The 16679-nt window shown below is 39.8% G+C and overlaps 1 protein-coding gene across 6 annotated transcripts in view; it reads left to right on the top strand.

Moving 5' to 3' along the window:
* Positions 1-16679, top strand: part of tanc2b (tetratricopeptide repeat, ankyrin repeat and coiled-coil containing 2b) — a 175401-nt gene that overhangs the window by 57187 nt on the left and 101535 nt on the right. For 5 of the 6 annotated variants that reach the window (XM_074663943.1, XM_074663941.1, XM_074663940.1 and 2 more), the window contains exon 1: positions 5449-5726. The exons of the other annotated variant lie outside the window; for it this stretch is intronic. In XM_074663943.1, coding sequence (XP_074520044.1) covers positions 5453-5726 — 274 coding nt within the window. In that variant the 5' untranslated portion in view covers positions 5449-5452. Of the gene's footprint in view, positions 1-5448; positions 5727-16679 lie in introns of those variants that run through there. 6 annotated transcript variants of the gene reach the window in all.

Genomic DNA, 16679 nt, shown 5'->3' with positions numbered 1-16679 from the left:
CATGGCGTTTAACACCAAGAGTCCTCTCGTATTAATGTACTTGTACACTTAATAAAAAGTTGACACAGAAAACCTATAAGCCTTCTTTTTGTACCCAGAAAATTCACAAGAGGAATTTGAAACTGGTATTTACATAGGTATCAATAAAATCTTGCCAAACCTATCCCTGAGGCCGTGTATGTTTTGGGTCGTAGTCATGTTAGGAGATAAACTGCTGACCATCTGTTCACTTGGGAAATTTTTTGGGAGACTCAAGATTTGATTGGAGGTCTCATCATTTTGACCTCAGATGTACTTTCTGTGTGGATAAAGAAAGGCCTATACCAGGGGTGACCAACCAGTCAGAGACCAAGAGCCACAAAAATGACAGTGGTACTATAAAGAGCCACATCACACGTGTGGTCTTACAAACGCACTTCCTGTTTTTACTGCAGAAGAGACAAAGTTCCATCTATCTATCTATCTATCTATCTATCTATCTATCTATCTATCTATCTATCTATCTATCTATCTATCTATCTATCTATCTATCTATCTATCTATCTATCTAATCTGTGAGCAATTGAGAGGAGCACATGTAGAGAAGAGAAACTGAAACTTAAGTATCAATCTCATCACCCAAGTATTGACCAATACTGATCCCAACGCTGGCATCAAAATATCAATATTTAAGATTTATTGTCACACCACTACTCATAACAACATATTTTTATATTTTCTTATGAATGGATCGAAGAAATGAAAGTCTATCCTCCATGTTGACTCACAACGACCTTCTAAAACAATTCCAAACTCAACAGTCTGTGTCTGTAGCCAGAGGAGAGTAGTTTTTGTTCCCAGACTGAATATTTAGCACCTGAATTTTTGTTTCTCTCTTGCTTTCCCGTTTATACACACTTAACTCTCATATTCACATTACCGCACAACCACCTCTTGATCAAGAACAGCTTTAATTTAGCAGAACTCGATAGAGAGATAAGCTCCATGATTCGTCCTTTCAAAACAAGATCCCAGGAGGTCAAGAGACTGTTGAATTGTTGGTTTTGATGTTGAATTTCAAAGTGAAGGCACTGTGAAGACTTTCTGATACCAATCTTGATATACCAAGAAATATTTTTCCGTTAGCCTCAATAAACCATAAAATACTCCTTATCTCTGGCTTGTTTTTAAGGTTGGACCTCTAATAGTAATCTGAACTGTCAAAAAAGAACAGTGCCGTCATTGATACAATAAGTAAAGCCGATGTTTTCACTGCTTCCACTTTTCAAATGTCTGCTGCTAAAAATACCTTTTCAGCTGGCTGTGCTTTGAGGCAGCTTTGAAGACAGTATACATTTACTTCAACTGCTAAAAAACACACAATACTGTCAAGTGTATTCTTTATTGTAATAGCTGATGCTCACTCCTGCCAAGGGTACTCAGCTTCACATTGTTCCTTTTGTATCACCATCATGGCAATAATCACAGTGAAGCACATCCTCTTATGCTTTTTGCTGTAGTACACTCTGAAGTGTGAAAGATGGCGTGAGTCATGTCTCAGTCTGCCTCCTGTGTTCCACAGCTCCAGTTTGATCGACGTGGTGAAGGTGTATTAAAGGCCTGAACCAGGTCTAACATCAGTACAGTACATATCAGTCTCCTTCCGTCTGCCTCTGAAAGAGCCCACGGCGAGGTCCCACTGACACTCACACAGCAGCCGGTTTGACGGCTGTTCTCACGACATTCTGTGTAATTTCACTCGCTGCGTGGAAGCACAGTGACATTTAAATGGAGAGCAGCGGCACAGGAGTCCGTGACTGCATAGCTCTTTTGTGGAGAAAGGAACTGAACGCTCCAGTTCTAGCAGTAGGGAGTGGGCAGCGCGATGCGTGGGTAAAGAAGCGTTGGTCTAACCTCTCCTCCACTCTCTGATCACAACGTCAATAGTGGGAAGTCTCAGTCCTGCTCGCTCTGTCTCGATGTGACCATTTCCCTTCCTCTACCTCTCTTTCCTGCCAACCCTCTATGGTTTCTTCCTTCTCTTCATTTCCTTGCAGTATCTTACACTCTTATCTCCTTTCGCACCAGCACTGAGGAGGAAGTTGTACAAAAATTAGCTTGTAATGTGTGAGCGTTTGTTGCATCCTCCTGAAAATGTGTCAACACTCTTGCCTACTCTATGTTAATGCTGACAGCTTGATTAAAGGGACGTGTTCACGGCTAAAGTGTGACTGATATTTAACAGTTGCTGCTACGGTGACCTAGATATGGACTCCTTTATTAGACAGAGACTGAGCGGTGGCGATCTTGGCGAGGTTTAATGATCATGAAGAAGCAGAGGCCTTGAGCATGTGAGCACTGATGAAACCATTTGTTGGGTTTCAATTCATCATTTGTCATTTTGGATCTTTTTTTTTTTTAGTAATCTCCTATTACTATTTTTTTGGGAATAGTAATAGGAGATTACATTTTATAATTTTCTGTGATGTGAGATTATTTTTGACTGATTAGGTAAGCTTTAAGGATGATAACTTCTTACTTTTTTTATAATTAAAGGCATTGTGAGGAGTTTTTATGTTGTGTTTACTCTGGCGACCCCTCTGGACAAAGTAGGTATTGTCCTCCCTGGATGATGATGTATATCCACTAAGTTATGTCACATTTCTTTATACCTAAGTGTGGATTTGAAATCAATTAAATTGTTTAAAGACCTTCTTCTTTAATACTGCTTTTCTTTGTTCAAGACAACGTTTTATAAATGAGTCTTGCCACATAAAATTATTAACTGGAACGTAACTTTGACAAAATGTTATTTTTTGTAGTTTCACAAAAATAAGCACTTGAAAATGCTTTTTAAAATTAGTGGTTAAATAATGATATTCCAGAGAAGTCTGTACATTCAGGGTCAGGTTAAACTTGATTTTTGATCAAGCCTGATCCTGAGCTACATCTTCCCCATTAATGCACAAAACAGCAGATATATTACAGCTGTACAGAAGATTAGATTTACTGTAGCTTCTATTACCCAGAAACCCTCTCTATCCATCTAAACATGATGGTTTCAGACTCTTCACAGACTCATCCCTGGTAGTCATTGTTCCCTCTGGTGTATTATTGTTCTGTGATATTGGAGCTTGACACACGTCGCCTATATTGATGTGGTCCTCATCCATACAGAGGGCCACGTGGACTCTCAGCCGTCTTTTCTGTGAGGTTTAAATAGACTCAAGTGAAAAAGGTAATTTGAGACATGATGTTTTGAACAAAGACTCCGGAGAATACACGTGACGCTGGTGCATCAATCTGCTTTCCTTCTGTCTCTTGTGAGGAACACACTGATCCATCCTGTAGACCTGTAGACCCTTTGTGTAATGAATAACACAAAAGCGTAATCAGAAAATGCACCTTTGATGTACATGAATTCACTCAGATCAGATATCTCAGTTTCACTTTTCAGTAAACCTGGTTAGCTTGGCCAGTGAGAAATACAACCTACGGATCCAGCCCACGTTATTAGGTATTATTTCAGTCTCACATTCCTAATGACATTCAAAAGCAGTCGTACGTGAGAGGCTTTATTGTCATTCAGAGCATTCTGTCTTTGATAGCAGACTGTTGGTGAGTCATGAATGACAACTGAGCAGTTTATCTTTGATCTAGATACCTGAAAATGTTAGCGTCATAGGGCTGTCGGTTTAAATACTGTGAATCAGAAAGAGAGTGATCATCAGCCATCATCCTGTCACCTAATCACCCCTTCATATCACGACAAAGGAAGTGCCCTTTTAGCTACGCAAACTAGCTTTCTCAGAGTGATGGTAGCTTGCTGAATTTAACTATACTAAGCTAGCTAGGTTAAAGCTTATTAGTATTATAATCAAATGAAGCCAATTAGCGTAAATTTGTACTAACCAGCTTTAGTTGGTGGCAGATATCACAATAAATCACTCACAGTAGCAAAAATAAAACATGTTAGCTTGGTAGAAAGATAAATACGCTAGCTAGCTACAATTCTGGACAGCAAACTTATTCGAAAGGAAACAAGATAGTTGCTTAAAGGCTATTCAACATACTGTTAAGGATAAACTGTAACTAAGCTAGCTGCTAAATTTTGTTCTGACATTGCCACTCTGTCTATTTCAATTAACCAAGTTTAAAACAGCAAAGCTACCACAACTAACAATGTACCCATAGATTTTTAGCGCACGTAAGCTAACTAGCACAATGTTAACTGCAAGCTAGGTGCTAAATGGTAAACAGAATATTTTAAAAGGGAAACTAAGGATGCCTAAGGACTTGATTCATAAAGAGGATATCTACCTTTATAAATTGTGATTCTTGCCTTTAAGAAGGTTGACAAAAGGAACTGGTTAAAAAAGGATCCTCCAAGCCCAACACAGTAAAAGAACGGTATTCCATGGAAAAAAAAAAGACTTAATTCTTGTGGGCTAAAGCATGAACCCATGATCAATGCTGGAAGAAATGGACTGATTACAAGAATAAAAAGACAGGTGGTGATCCTTGATTTAAAAAAAATGTATGTGTATATATATTGATATGTATGGAGATGTATAAATATATAACTATTGAGGAGCCCCTCTATACTTCTGTTTGTTTGTATATGTTTTGTTGTGCTTTTTATATTAATAAAATTACAAAAAAGCAAATAAAACATTTCAGAAAAGGAAACTAAGATTAAGCTTGCTAACCAAAGTTAGCTAAAGATAGCTTGATTTGGTGACACAATAAGTTACTGTGAAGCATGTCACGTAGCTAAAAAGGTATCTACTAGTTAACTCAGTAGGAGGCTAATGCTATTCTAATGGTAGGTTGCTGAATTTCATAGCACCAAGCGAGCTAGCATGCTAGCTCAGAATTTTCCAATGTCAATGTCCAAACTTTAGTTTCACTTAATAGAAATTCAACCAATAACTTTATCTTTGAATTTTAAAATGTTAATCAAATTGGCAACCAATGACAATTTAGTAAAAAATGACCAGAGCAATTTAAAAAAAATGGTTGTTCAATTTGCTAAACATGGTGGTCTGTTTTTCTGGCTTTTGTTAGCATCATAAAGCTCATTAATACTTTAATTTGTTGTGCCCCATCAGTTTTTACTTCTAAAGTTACTAAAGGAGGATTATGAGATACTCTCTGTAGAAATTGATAATTCAAAGTATTTTCCTTTCAGACCAAAGAGCAATCATCAAGTCATCCCCAGCACGAGCAGAAAAGGGAATCATGTCTTGAGATCAGTGGCTCTGAAAGAGTTAAGGAATCCTGCCCTCACTGAAAAATGGAGAAACAGAGGGAGAGGGTGGATGAGGGAGAGTTATTGCTGCCACAGAGCGAAAGGAGGAGGAGGAGGAAGAGGAGGAGGGGGTGAGAAAATGAGAGAGAGAGTTGCCTGTCTGACTGTGTATGAGTGTGTGTGTATGTGTGTGCGTGTGTGTGCAAGCGCCTCGGTGAGTGTATGCGTACTGACACCTGGCGCTCGCCCTCCCTTGCTGCTCACATTGTGGAGGGCTCTCTGCCTGTCTGGGCCATTCTTTACCTCTCTTCTCTCATTTTTTTCCTTTCTGCTCCCTCCCTTTATCTTTTGTCCTTTTTCTCTCAGCCTTTTGTTGTTGTTATTTTTGCTTTTTTCCCTCCGCGTGCCTCTACAGTCTCCTCCTTTTGTTTAGGATCTCCTTACTATGGTGCAGGATTTTTATTGCCTGGGCAGACGAGGCGCTCCACTGAAAAAGGTGAGGATGATTCGGGGCAGGAGGCTGGATGGATGGATGTATGGGTGGATGTATTGATGGGTGGGTGGATCTCGTGGATGTACTCTTCGTTTATGAATACAGGGAGTGGTGGGGACCGTTTTCTGTAAAGAGCCTCTATCTGTCAAAATTCTAATTGTTTGCCTGGGTTTCGGTGTTTTCACAGCGCAAGTCTGAGCAGCTCCTGGTTTCGCAAAAGGCTCCGTGTGGGCGTCTCAATGTGTATTTTCAGAGGTGAAAGGTTCAAGTGTGTGATTTAAGAGCGGTGTTGAGTGTCTCTGTTTTACCGGGTGTCAGCAGCATGTGTCAAACCCTCTCAGTGTGTTTGCTCTGTTGTGGCTGCTGGTCTTTGTGTCACCTTGACCCCGATCGTGGTCTCTCAAAGGAATCAGAGTCTTGGCAGCATCGTGCCACACCTTAAGCATGGACACTGTATGTGTTGTTGATAGATGCTGGAAATAAATAATAGAAGAGAGACAAGGCTGTGGCGTCTGACAGATGGTTATTAGAGTGAAAGGAATACAAGATCCTATCATCCACTTTTAGGGGTTTACTGTATTCTTCATGTACTTTGTGTTGCTCTTTTTTTCCTCAAGTCTATTAATAACACCAAATTTCTCTGCTCACTGTTGCTGACTGGCTTCCACAAAATTATGTCACCCCTCTCTGTTTTCATCTCCTCCTACTCCATCCACATCCCTGAGGAGGAAGGTTTTAGAGCAAAACAAAATACAGAATCCAGTTGACTTTCTTTTGTGAAGATTAAAAGATGGTCTTTTAATATATTCCACAAAGCAGGGTGTGGAAAAATGATTCGTCTCAGGCAAGGAAAAGTTTCCCTTGATCACTGTGTGCTCTTTTATCAGTTGAGGAGGCTAATTTCTAAATATCAAGTGATCTTCGCTGTTAGCTCTGCTTCATTACTCTGTAATTAAAATGTTTGTGGATTTTAAAGTCCACTTTGTGAGGCTGCAAATCTTTTGCCATCCATAATAATCACATATACATTTATGCCTAATGGTGTGGCAATAAGGATGATCTTTTGCAACCATATTAAAAAGTAGGGATATTCGATACCACTTTTTTTCAGACCGATACCAGTGTGAATACTCCCTCTTGAGTACTCACTGATACTTAGTACCGGTACCGGTGACAGATAATTTCTAACAAAGACAGCAAAGTCACTCTGTCGTTTTTTAAAATAAAACAAAACATTTTTCTTTGAGTTCATGATTTGTTTTTAATGAATTAAAAAAAGTAAAAAAAAAGAAACAAAAACAACTAATAACCGCCATTTTTTTATTCTTTTTTTTTTTTTTTTTAAATAACTGAAGTGCAAAATAAAACATTTTAACTGTTAACTCTCCCTGGTTCATTCAGATTGTCTGAACAGGACCCAACACACTTTTGTCATGGTGTTAATTTCCACTGCACAAACTACTGGCAGGAGGACTTAACGCAAGTTTTTTTTGCTTTGAGTATCAGCCGCTGGTATCTGTAGCCTTTACAAGTACAGATACCTTGAAATTAGGGGTGCACTGATCACAACTTTCTGACCAATAACAGATCTTTAAAAAGCCTGACCTGCCGATACCAATATGGGCCAATACCGATTTTTTTGTTTTATTTTTTGTAACTGACCGCATATACCTTCAATGTTCCAATCTTATTTTATTGAAAACCATTGAATAACACCTGTGAAACAATAAAATCTTTATGTTTTAACTTAAAAAACCAATAAAGTGTCCTGAGTTTTAGGTCTCAGAGCAAAAAACAAAAATGGCTGGCTGTCAGACCTAACATAAGATTAGTTTCATATCTAAGGATGGGCCGATCACAGATCCTTTTGCATGTCTACTTGAAATAAGACTGATATCTGCCCAAAACCAATACCTGGTATCAGTATTCGCCCATCCCTAATAAAAAGACAAAATTACAATTTCCTTGAACCCCTCAGTTGGATGTTTACAGCAGTTTACAGGACTATTTGTCTGCTTTTACAGTCTGCCTTTACAGTCTTCTTTCTGTGTGATGAAAATCAACAGTCTGTCCTCCCTGAAGCTTAATAAGCCTATCATTATTTTCCATAAAAATGTAAATATAAGTGATGCTAGCAGAAGCGCTCATTATTTCTCCAGGCAAGGCAAACCTGCTGAGACATCCCTAAATGTCAAAGCTCTGAGTTTATTTCTTTAACATTAACAGTAAAGACTTGTTTCCCCATCTAAACCAGGTATCATACTGGTGTAACATTTCCTCAAGACTCCACGCCCGCTCACGAGTCGTGTACTTTCTCTGTCACTGTCTCCCCCTCACTCTGTCATCACTTCACTTACTGTAACTTTCTGCTTCTTCCTCGCACACTCTGTTACGCTCTCTCCCACCCACTCGGATATTTCGGGAGAACAAAAGGAGAGAAAGAAGAGAGGGAGATTAAACAGCAGAGCAGGGAAGGCTCAATGTACCATCCCTGCGTAGGCTAATGAGTCTTCACCGCTCCATCCCCACCTCTCCCATCCTCCTCCTTTTTTTTCCTCAAGGCTCTATTTATCCACATCATCTCACAACCAAACTCGTCATTTCATCTCTTCGCACCTTTGGAGTCACTTCCCTCTTCATCTTTGTCTCCTCCATTCATCACTGCTGCTCCCGTTCCTCCTCTCACGTCTCTTTTCATCAAGCAGCACGCTGTAACGTTTTCATCACAGCTTCTCTGTTCCTCCTCTCCTTTCACTCCTCCTGGGGTAGTTATTTTCCAACGCCCACTCATCTTCCTTTTTTTGTCACTTCCCACTCATTCCACCCATTCATCATGAAAATATCCTCATTATTACAGGTGCCATTTCGAGCCTTCTCTGTACATTTTTCAAACTGTTATTTTTTGCGTCCAAAGACCTCAATCACATCTATCATTTTTTATCTTATAATGCATTGATCTTTACTCCTCGAGCATACCGCACACTGACACAGAAACCCTCCTCATCAGCCTTTTTGGTAGTTCATTTAGCCGTGAGAAATTTGAGATAACACAACGGTAGCTCATTTAGACGTTTGATGTCACTCAGGACTTATCGGCTCCTCTTCTGCGCCGGCATCCTGTTGTTTTTGCCAGTCGGGAAACCGGGCTTTCATTGCGCCCCTTGATGTGGATGGGCTCATTATTGCTGCTTAACGCCACGTTGCCTTTGAATAGCAGGAAGTGCCCTCACTAGCTGAACACACACTGTGGCACGCTGTGGGGTATTGTGTTGCTTTGCTGCGCACGATAAACGCAGAAAAACACGAGGTTGCATAAGGAGCAGCAGTGGTTTACTCCAGGAGCAGCGAAAACAAGAAGAAACCTCAGCAGCTGTGTGTCCCTGAGTGTCTCTATTGCCATATTTAAGCCTACAGTCTGTCTGTGTCGGTGCTTTTCTGTCTCACTGTTTGGTAACCCCCCTCTAGTGGTAGCCTTGCTTTGTCACTTTCGATAGCTGTAAATGCTAACGCTCACTGGATGGATTGGACTTATCTTTCCTCAGGACTTTTGTCACTCAGATGCAAACACAGACACAGTAAAAGCTGTATCGTGTCAATAATTATTAAGCTGATTGACAGAGAAATATTCCTGTCCTGTTTTCCTTGATCTGGCCTCTCATATTGTGAGAAACATGCCTCTACATACCACTCCAGCTTCTCAACTTCAAGCCTCCTCTGCTTTGTTTTTCTTATTTTCATCATGAATAAAATACTCTGCTTTTTGACTCATGCTCTCTCAAAACAACTAATCCAAAGACAACCCTTCAGGTGTCAGCAAACAGTGATTTCCAGTCTTTCTGACTCTGTTCTGACCTTTTGTGGGCCAGAAATTAATTAACTGACCGAGAAGATAATTGACTTACTCGCTCAAACGTCTTGTAAGAGGAATAAAATCAAAACATCAGTTCAAAATAAATTGAAATCCTTCAACATTTTCTACCCCGTCTCCTGGAAATCACTTTTATATACACTAATTCGCAGCAGCAATTATATTTAGAAAGTTAATGCCAGCTTCATTAACATAATGAGGAATGGGTTTTAATTAACATACCTGGCATGCTGCACAAATGTTAATACTGAATATATCAGTAAAATATTCTGAAACAATAGATTTCATTGGTTTTCTAATGAAAAGAAGCAGCCTTGCTCGAAATATTAACTCATAATGAATAATGTTTGTCTGCTTTTGGAGGAAACGGTGATCACATATCTTAAACACTTTTTTTGTAGTTCAGATCAAAACATCTGGAATCATTTAATTAGAAAAGAAGGAATATACCTTTAAAATTTGAACTGGGTTGTTTTGCTCTATAGACTGTATAAGTGGACATGGTCTCTGTGACATCACCTGTCTGTTTGTAAAACAGTTTTGAAGCACATCAACGGCAGTAGCCTTATTGGAAATGAGGCGGGCTTTGAGCCTCCACCCTGACGGCCATTGGATGCCCACCTGTCAATCAGCTGAGCGAGGCCTCTGATTGGACGAACTCATCATCTTTTTATCTTCTTAACTGCTTTTCTGTGTATGTGGTTTTTTGGTAGCCCTGCAGCCTCAAGCAGACACCCGATGAAATGCAGCTTTTGGTACTTCTGTTCTGCCTATGTTTTTAGACTAAAGGTTGCCATTTGTTTAAATCCCATCAAAGTGTCTGTATGAGTCATTTTGATGAGGAAAACTCTTGTCAAAAAGATACAGGAAGTTATATTTGTTGGTTTGGCTCTGTCCTGGGAGTTCCCTTACCTTCCACATGCGTGCGTGGAACACCAAACTCCAAATGAAGTGAGTATCAGTGTTAATACTAGGGATGCACGATATATCGGTAACAATATCATCATCAGACTGTGTTGGTCATTTTCTTAACATATCGTAATCAGCCGATATGTTATCAGTATCGGCCGATGTTTACTCATTAGCTGCCTGCACAGACGATCTTTAAAGACTTAAATAATATTGTTTTCTATGACTGTGTAAACACCAAAACTACCTAAGAAGAGTGGATCCTCTTCTTTTATGTCTCTCCTTCTGTTTTGATCCAAAAAACAGACAAAACATACTTTTTTGATCACGTTCATCCCTTGCACTCCTTCCCTTGATCCTCTCCATGGTCGTCTTTTCTCAGGATTGTGCCGTTCTTTCTCTCTGAACTACCTCGACACATAATCTCAGATTATTATTGTTATTATTGTTATTTTCTTAACCAATATCGATGTTGGTAAATATCGGTTATCAGCCATAACAACAATATTACTATTGGATATCAGTATCAGCCAAAATTTTCATATCGGTCCATCCTCAGCTAATACGTACAAAACTGGTGCAGCAGAAGCAGCTAGAGTTAGAAGTAGTTTGAAGTGAACGCCTGTTTGCTATTTGCTGATTGAATCCAGAGATAATCAGCTGAGAGAGGTATATTCTAGTATTAAAAGCTGTGGTCACCTTATAAAAACCTGCACCCAAACAGGAAGTGCCCGGCTGCAGGGAGCACATGAAAAATTGATGAGAAACATAAACACACAGAGTCAGACACACACTGACCCACATCTTGATTCCTGTGACACTGTTTTCTTCCTGAACCCATTCTTGAACTCTTTGTACTCAGGGAAAACTTTCTTTAGAGAAAAACACAGCAGCAGTTCTTTTCTTGAAGAACTTGTTCAGATTTAATTAGGAGCTCTTTTTCTTTTTTTACATCTTCTGCTTTGACGAGTAGTTGAATAGTAAGAACAGACTAATAATGATGTAGCAGCACTAGTTCAGGTTAGGACATGTCTTCTTCTCTCATCCCAGTCTAATTATAGTACACTCTACAGCTTTGATCGTGTGATATAGGGTGTAGCTGTCTTGTTAATGAAAAATGACATTCAGTAGCCTACTTTCTCCACACCATGTGTAAGTGTTAGTGTCTGCTGTGCCGCTGCAGCCTCTGCAACCCCCCAGTCTCCTTTATATTTAATGTCTTCTTCATTATTCAGGCCTGCTTGTTTGCAGTTGTAGCAGGGCCCTCTCCGTTTCAGTCGAGCCTGTGTGTGGGTAATCTGCGTAGCTTTTCTCTCTCCTGTCGTCACAATGACACTGAGAGCAGACTGAATTATTGCGTCGCTGCCGCGAGAGCAAAGGAGATGGATAACGGAGGGCAAGCAGAGACGCTGCAGGAGCAAGGACAGCTTCCTTCACCTCTCTATCCTCCGTCCTGTGTCTGTTACTATGACCACATCTCTTCGTGTTTTCCTTCTCTCCCTAATTGTTCCTCCCCTGCAGGCTGAAAGCTTTGCACTCTGATTGAAATAAGGAGAAAAACAAAACAGGTTTTCTCTATCCAGCATCGAACACCCTCTTCATGGCTATTTCTGAGGCAGTGTTTGCCATTTTTTTCAGACCTGTTGTTTGTCTGGCCTTTCACTGGTGATCCACGAGGAGAGGTGCACTTTGTGGCTGAGGTTCAAATTAAAGGGTACCAAGAAGTGAATCTTTATAAAAATAGATTGCATGGTGATTGCTTTCTGTTATCTCTGAGTAACTTTTATAGATTTTTTTATGTGTTTGTTGGGATTCTTTGGAGTCTGTTTTTCCTCTAACAGTGATTTTGTGTCTCTAACACAGTAAACCCTCCAATTAGGTGGTTTTGTCAAAACAAACTCATTTCAGAGTTATCTCTCCTCAGAACAAAAAGTCACCAATTCGTCTAACAGTGAATTGATTTACATTATTTATGCCTGTGTGCTCCAACACTACGCTGTTAAAGGCTTTCTTTACAAATTTGACAGCAGATTATTTCAGAATTTGAGCTGGTGTACAATTATTCCATTAAAATGCAATTATCAAAATTTATTACAGGGTAAAATGCAGCAGATCAGGTTGAAACCTGTCATTTTCACTTTTTTATTTATTTGATCAGCTAGTAGACAGTCCTTGAAAAGTTAAGTAACTTCTGCGTGAACCTCAGAAAGAGGGAATTAAGACTTAGGATGTGACATGACACGTACTAATCTACTGATGATTCAAAGAAATTAGTGAGATGAAACATGAATAATGGTAACCAACATTAAGTACTTTTGCGTTATTTCTCTGTAGCTGGATAGAGATGTACAGACATGGTGAGAGGTGAAGAACCTGCCGTTAACTTTACCCACACATTAATGGTAACACTTGGGAACGCCTTTGTATCCCCTTAGAGGAGTTGGTGGAAGTGGCCGAGCATCAGAATGGGGAAGAAAGGTGATTTAAGTGACTTTGAACGTGGCATGGTTGTTGGTACCAGACAGGCTGATCTGAGTATTTCAGAAACTGCTGATCTACTGGGATTTTAACCCACAACCATCTCTAGGGTTTACAGAGAATGGTCCCAAAAAGAGAAAGTATCCAGTGAGCGGCAGTTCTGTGGGACAAAATGCCTTGTTGATGCCAGAGGTCAGAGGAGAATGGACAGACTGGTTGGAGCTGATAGAAAGGCAACTGTAACTCAAATAACCACTGGTTACAACTGAGGTCTGCAGAAGAGCATCTCTGAACACACAACACGTCCAACCTTGAGGCAGATGGGCTACAGCAGCAGAAGACCACACCGGGTGACCCTCCTGTCAGCTAAGAACAGGAAACTGAGGCTACAATTCACACAGCAACACCAAAACTGGACAATAGAAGATTGGAAAAACGTTGCCTGGTCTGATGAGTCTGGATTTCTGCTCCACATTCAGATGGTAGGGTCAGAATTTGGCATCAACAACATGAAAGCATGGAGCCATCCTGCCTTGTATCAACGGTTCAGGCTGCTGCTGCTGGTGTAATGGTGTGGGGGATATTTTCTTGGCTCACTTTGGGCCCCTTAGTACCAACTGAGCATGGTTTAAAGTCCACAGCCTACCTGAGTATTGTTGCTGACCATGTCCATCCCTTTATGAGCACAGTGTACCCATCTTCTGATGGCTACTTCCAGCAGGATAACACACCAATATGGACCAAACTCTCTGAGGAATGTTTCCAGTACCTTGTTGAATCTATACTAAGAAGGATTAAGGCAGTTCTGAAGGCAAAAGGGGGTCCAACCCAGTACTGGCAAGGTCTACCTAATAAAAAGGTCTGGAGAGTGTATTGTCTCTGCCATGCTACCTTTTTGTTTTGTTTCATTTTTTTTCCCTGACAAAAAAAATTACCAAAGCAAGATTTTTTGAAACATTTCTCTGTTAAAAGATTTTGAACTCAAGCATCATCGAGAGAAATGTACGACTAAGTTGTTTTTAAAGATATTTAGATGACATAAATCGTGCCCCGTAACAAAAATGTACCTCTGATTTGCATAAGGTCTGCTGGTAAAGGTCACAGTTTGTTTTTTTAAAATGAACATTGTTCGTGTTGAAACACACTTTTAAACTTCTTTGTGAGTGTTCGAGAAAACCAGCAATTACTGTTTTCACTGCAGGTTGAACAAAAGAAAGTCACTCCCGCAATTTATGCACAATTTTCAGACCTCCATTTTCATTTTAGATGTAAGTTCCTCCAACAATCAACTTGTTAAAAACTAATTTTCTCCTTTGTAAACTGTAGAGGTAAACAGGAAAAAATAATTGCTGCCGCTGCTACAGAGAGCCAATAAATGCATTACTTTGCAACAAATAATGATTGCAGAGTAACTGTTGAAGGAGCAGTGAAGTTTCCCCGCAGGGTGCGATTGTGTTTGTTCATTTCAGGGTTTTGTGTGGTTGTTAATGTTTGAATCCCTTAAATATCCTTGAATTTCCCTTGATGATAGTCTTATAATTTGTTAATCCCAGCTGTAACTTAAGAGGAAAAATTCTTTTCTAACTCTAACACAAATGCTCAGGAGCATGACTTGTTCTCTTCGGGCTGCTGTGCAACATGTGCTCTGCCTGTCATCCTGTGAGGCAGTTATTCAAAAGACTGTAAATATATTCCACCATAATCATTAAACACCGACTACAGCAGGGGCTTTTTTCCTTTCTGTCACCCTGTGTGAATGTTTCAGGATCCCAACCTTTTCTCATTAAACACTCTGCGTCGGTGCAGAGAGAGGCATCTGTGCCCGTAGCAGGAGTCATAGCAGACTACCCTCCTCTCGCTGCAGACAGCCAGAGGTCAGAGGGAGCTGGAGGCGTTTCGGTGCTGCACACTAAGATGTGTAAATTAAATAAAACAGAGCAGGATAATGACTGAAAATCAGGTTTATGTGGCTGTAGCTGCAGTATGAATGTGTTGTACCTGCATGCTCTCCACAAATCACATGTAGAATGTTAAACATCTTTGCTTATGGGAATTTTACGCAAACAGCAAGGCTGTAACAGTCTGGTTTTATACTCTAGAAGGAAGTATTGTGGTCTTCCAATTATTGACGATATTATTTTGAGACCAAATTAACCACTAATATAAAAAATAATCCATTATAATAATGCAGTACACCTTTTAAAATGCAATAAAACTTAATTTCTCATGAATTTTAGGAGAACAAACGCACCCAGGTGCTGAGAGCAATGCACCTCTTGTCATTTCTGGGGTCCAGAGCCTTCAGTCTCTCTGCTCCCCATCTCTTAAAGTCCTTCCCATTGGACATCTATTCTGCCTGGCCTATTCACTCTGACTGTTATCAATCTAATCTTTTAAATCAATTTCTTATAAACTTTTATATTTTTTTAATGTTTCTTTTGTTACTTTTGTTGAAGTGTTTTTAAACTATGTTTTGTGCAACGTCCTTTGGTGTTTTTAAAGGCGCCTTGAAATAATATGTATTATTATTAACCAGCAGGTTTGGAGGCCAGAGATGAGGAAAACAAAAACACATGTACATGGTGATACATGGAGACCAGAAAAATGATTGAGTTCATTTCATTTATCATACGATTATTTGTTACATTGACTATCATTCTAGTATAGGCTTAACTGGGCATCAAACTTAATCTATAAACTGACAACTTGATCCAGGGCGAGCTCAGTTCCACTAAAATTTGTAGTGATATTCGATACCATCTCGATACCGATCTCTGAGTTTAGAATTTTTTAGATCAATATTAAAAAAAATAATATCAAAAGTGCACAATAAATCTAACAGCTGTCAGAGTTTAAGTATTTTTTAAAGTAAACTAAAGTGGAAAATAAAACAGTTTAATTTTTATCTCTTCCTGGTTCATTCATATTGTCTGAAAAGGACCTGGCGCACATTTGCAGTGGTGCAGCATCTAGTGGAGAGGAGGACTTTTTTGCCTAGAGTATCTGCTGCTAATATCCGCAGCCTTCACGATTACCGATACCTTGAAAAAAGGCTGGTATCAGCCCCATACCCATACCTGGTATCGGTATCTGGCCATCCTTAAAAGTGTGGGAGTTATTCAGCAAAATCTGAAAGCTAGACTAGAAAACTAGGGATGCACCAATCCAACTTTTCTGGTCCTGATACCGATACCTGGGCTTTGGGTATAGACCAATACAGATCCTGATCTGATACCAGTGTTAAATAATAACCTGGATGCTCTACTGTGGAATAAGACTGGTAATGTTTTGAGTAAAAGACAAAAATGAGTACATATGGAATTACTGAAGTTGAGCAGCAGATTGGTTAAAAGACGTTTCAGAATTTACAGAGATGACTGTTTGATATAGTTTAGCCTCACTGTCGGGCTTTATCGATACCCAATCCAGCTTTGAGGGGCTGGATCGGCGCCGATACCTGAAACCAAGATCGGATCAGTGCATCTTTAATCAAAACACTGATCGCAACCCCACCATGCTACAGGATGCCACCTGTTACCTGTGCTTGTTTACATCAGGGTAGTGGAGAATTATGGTATTAATTCTGCTGCTGACTAGTGAAGGTGAAGATTTTCTGTGTTTGTGCTTTTAAAAAGGAGGACCCTGAGGAATGATTTAATGCTGAGTCACTCTGTCTATAACAGCCTGTGTCGTTTCTGTGG

This window comes from Halichoeres trimaculatus, unplaced genomic scaffold, assembly GCF_033239565.1.
Source record: "Halichoeres trimaculatus isolate MK-OKI-2021-1 unplaced genomic scaffold, fHalTri1.1 fHalTri1_scaffold_23, whole genome shotgun sequence".
NCBI classification, from domain to species: domain Eukaryota; kingdom Metazoa; phylum Chordata; class Actinopteri; order Labriformes; family Labridae; genus Halichoeres; species Halichoeres trimaculatus.
The sequence above is the reverse complement of the archived record's forward strand: the minus strand, read 5'-3'. Positions and strand labels throughout refer to the sequence as shown.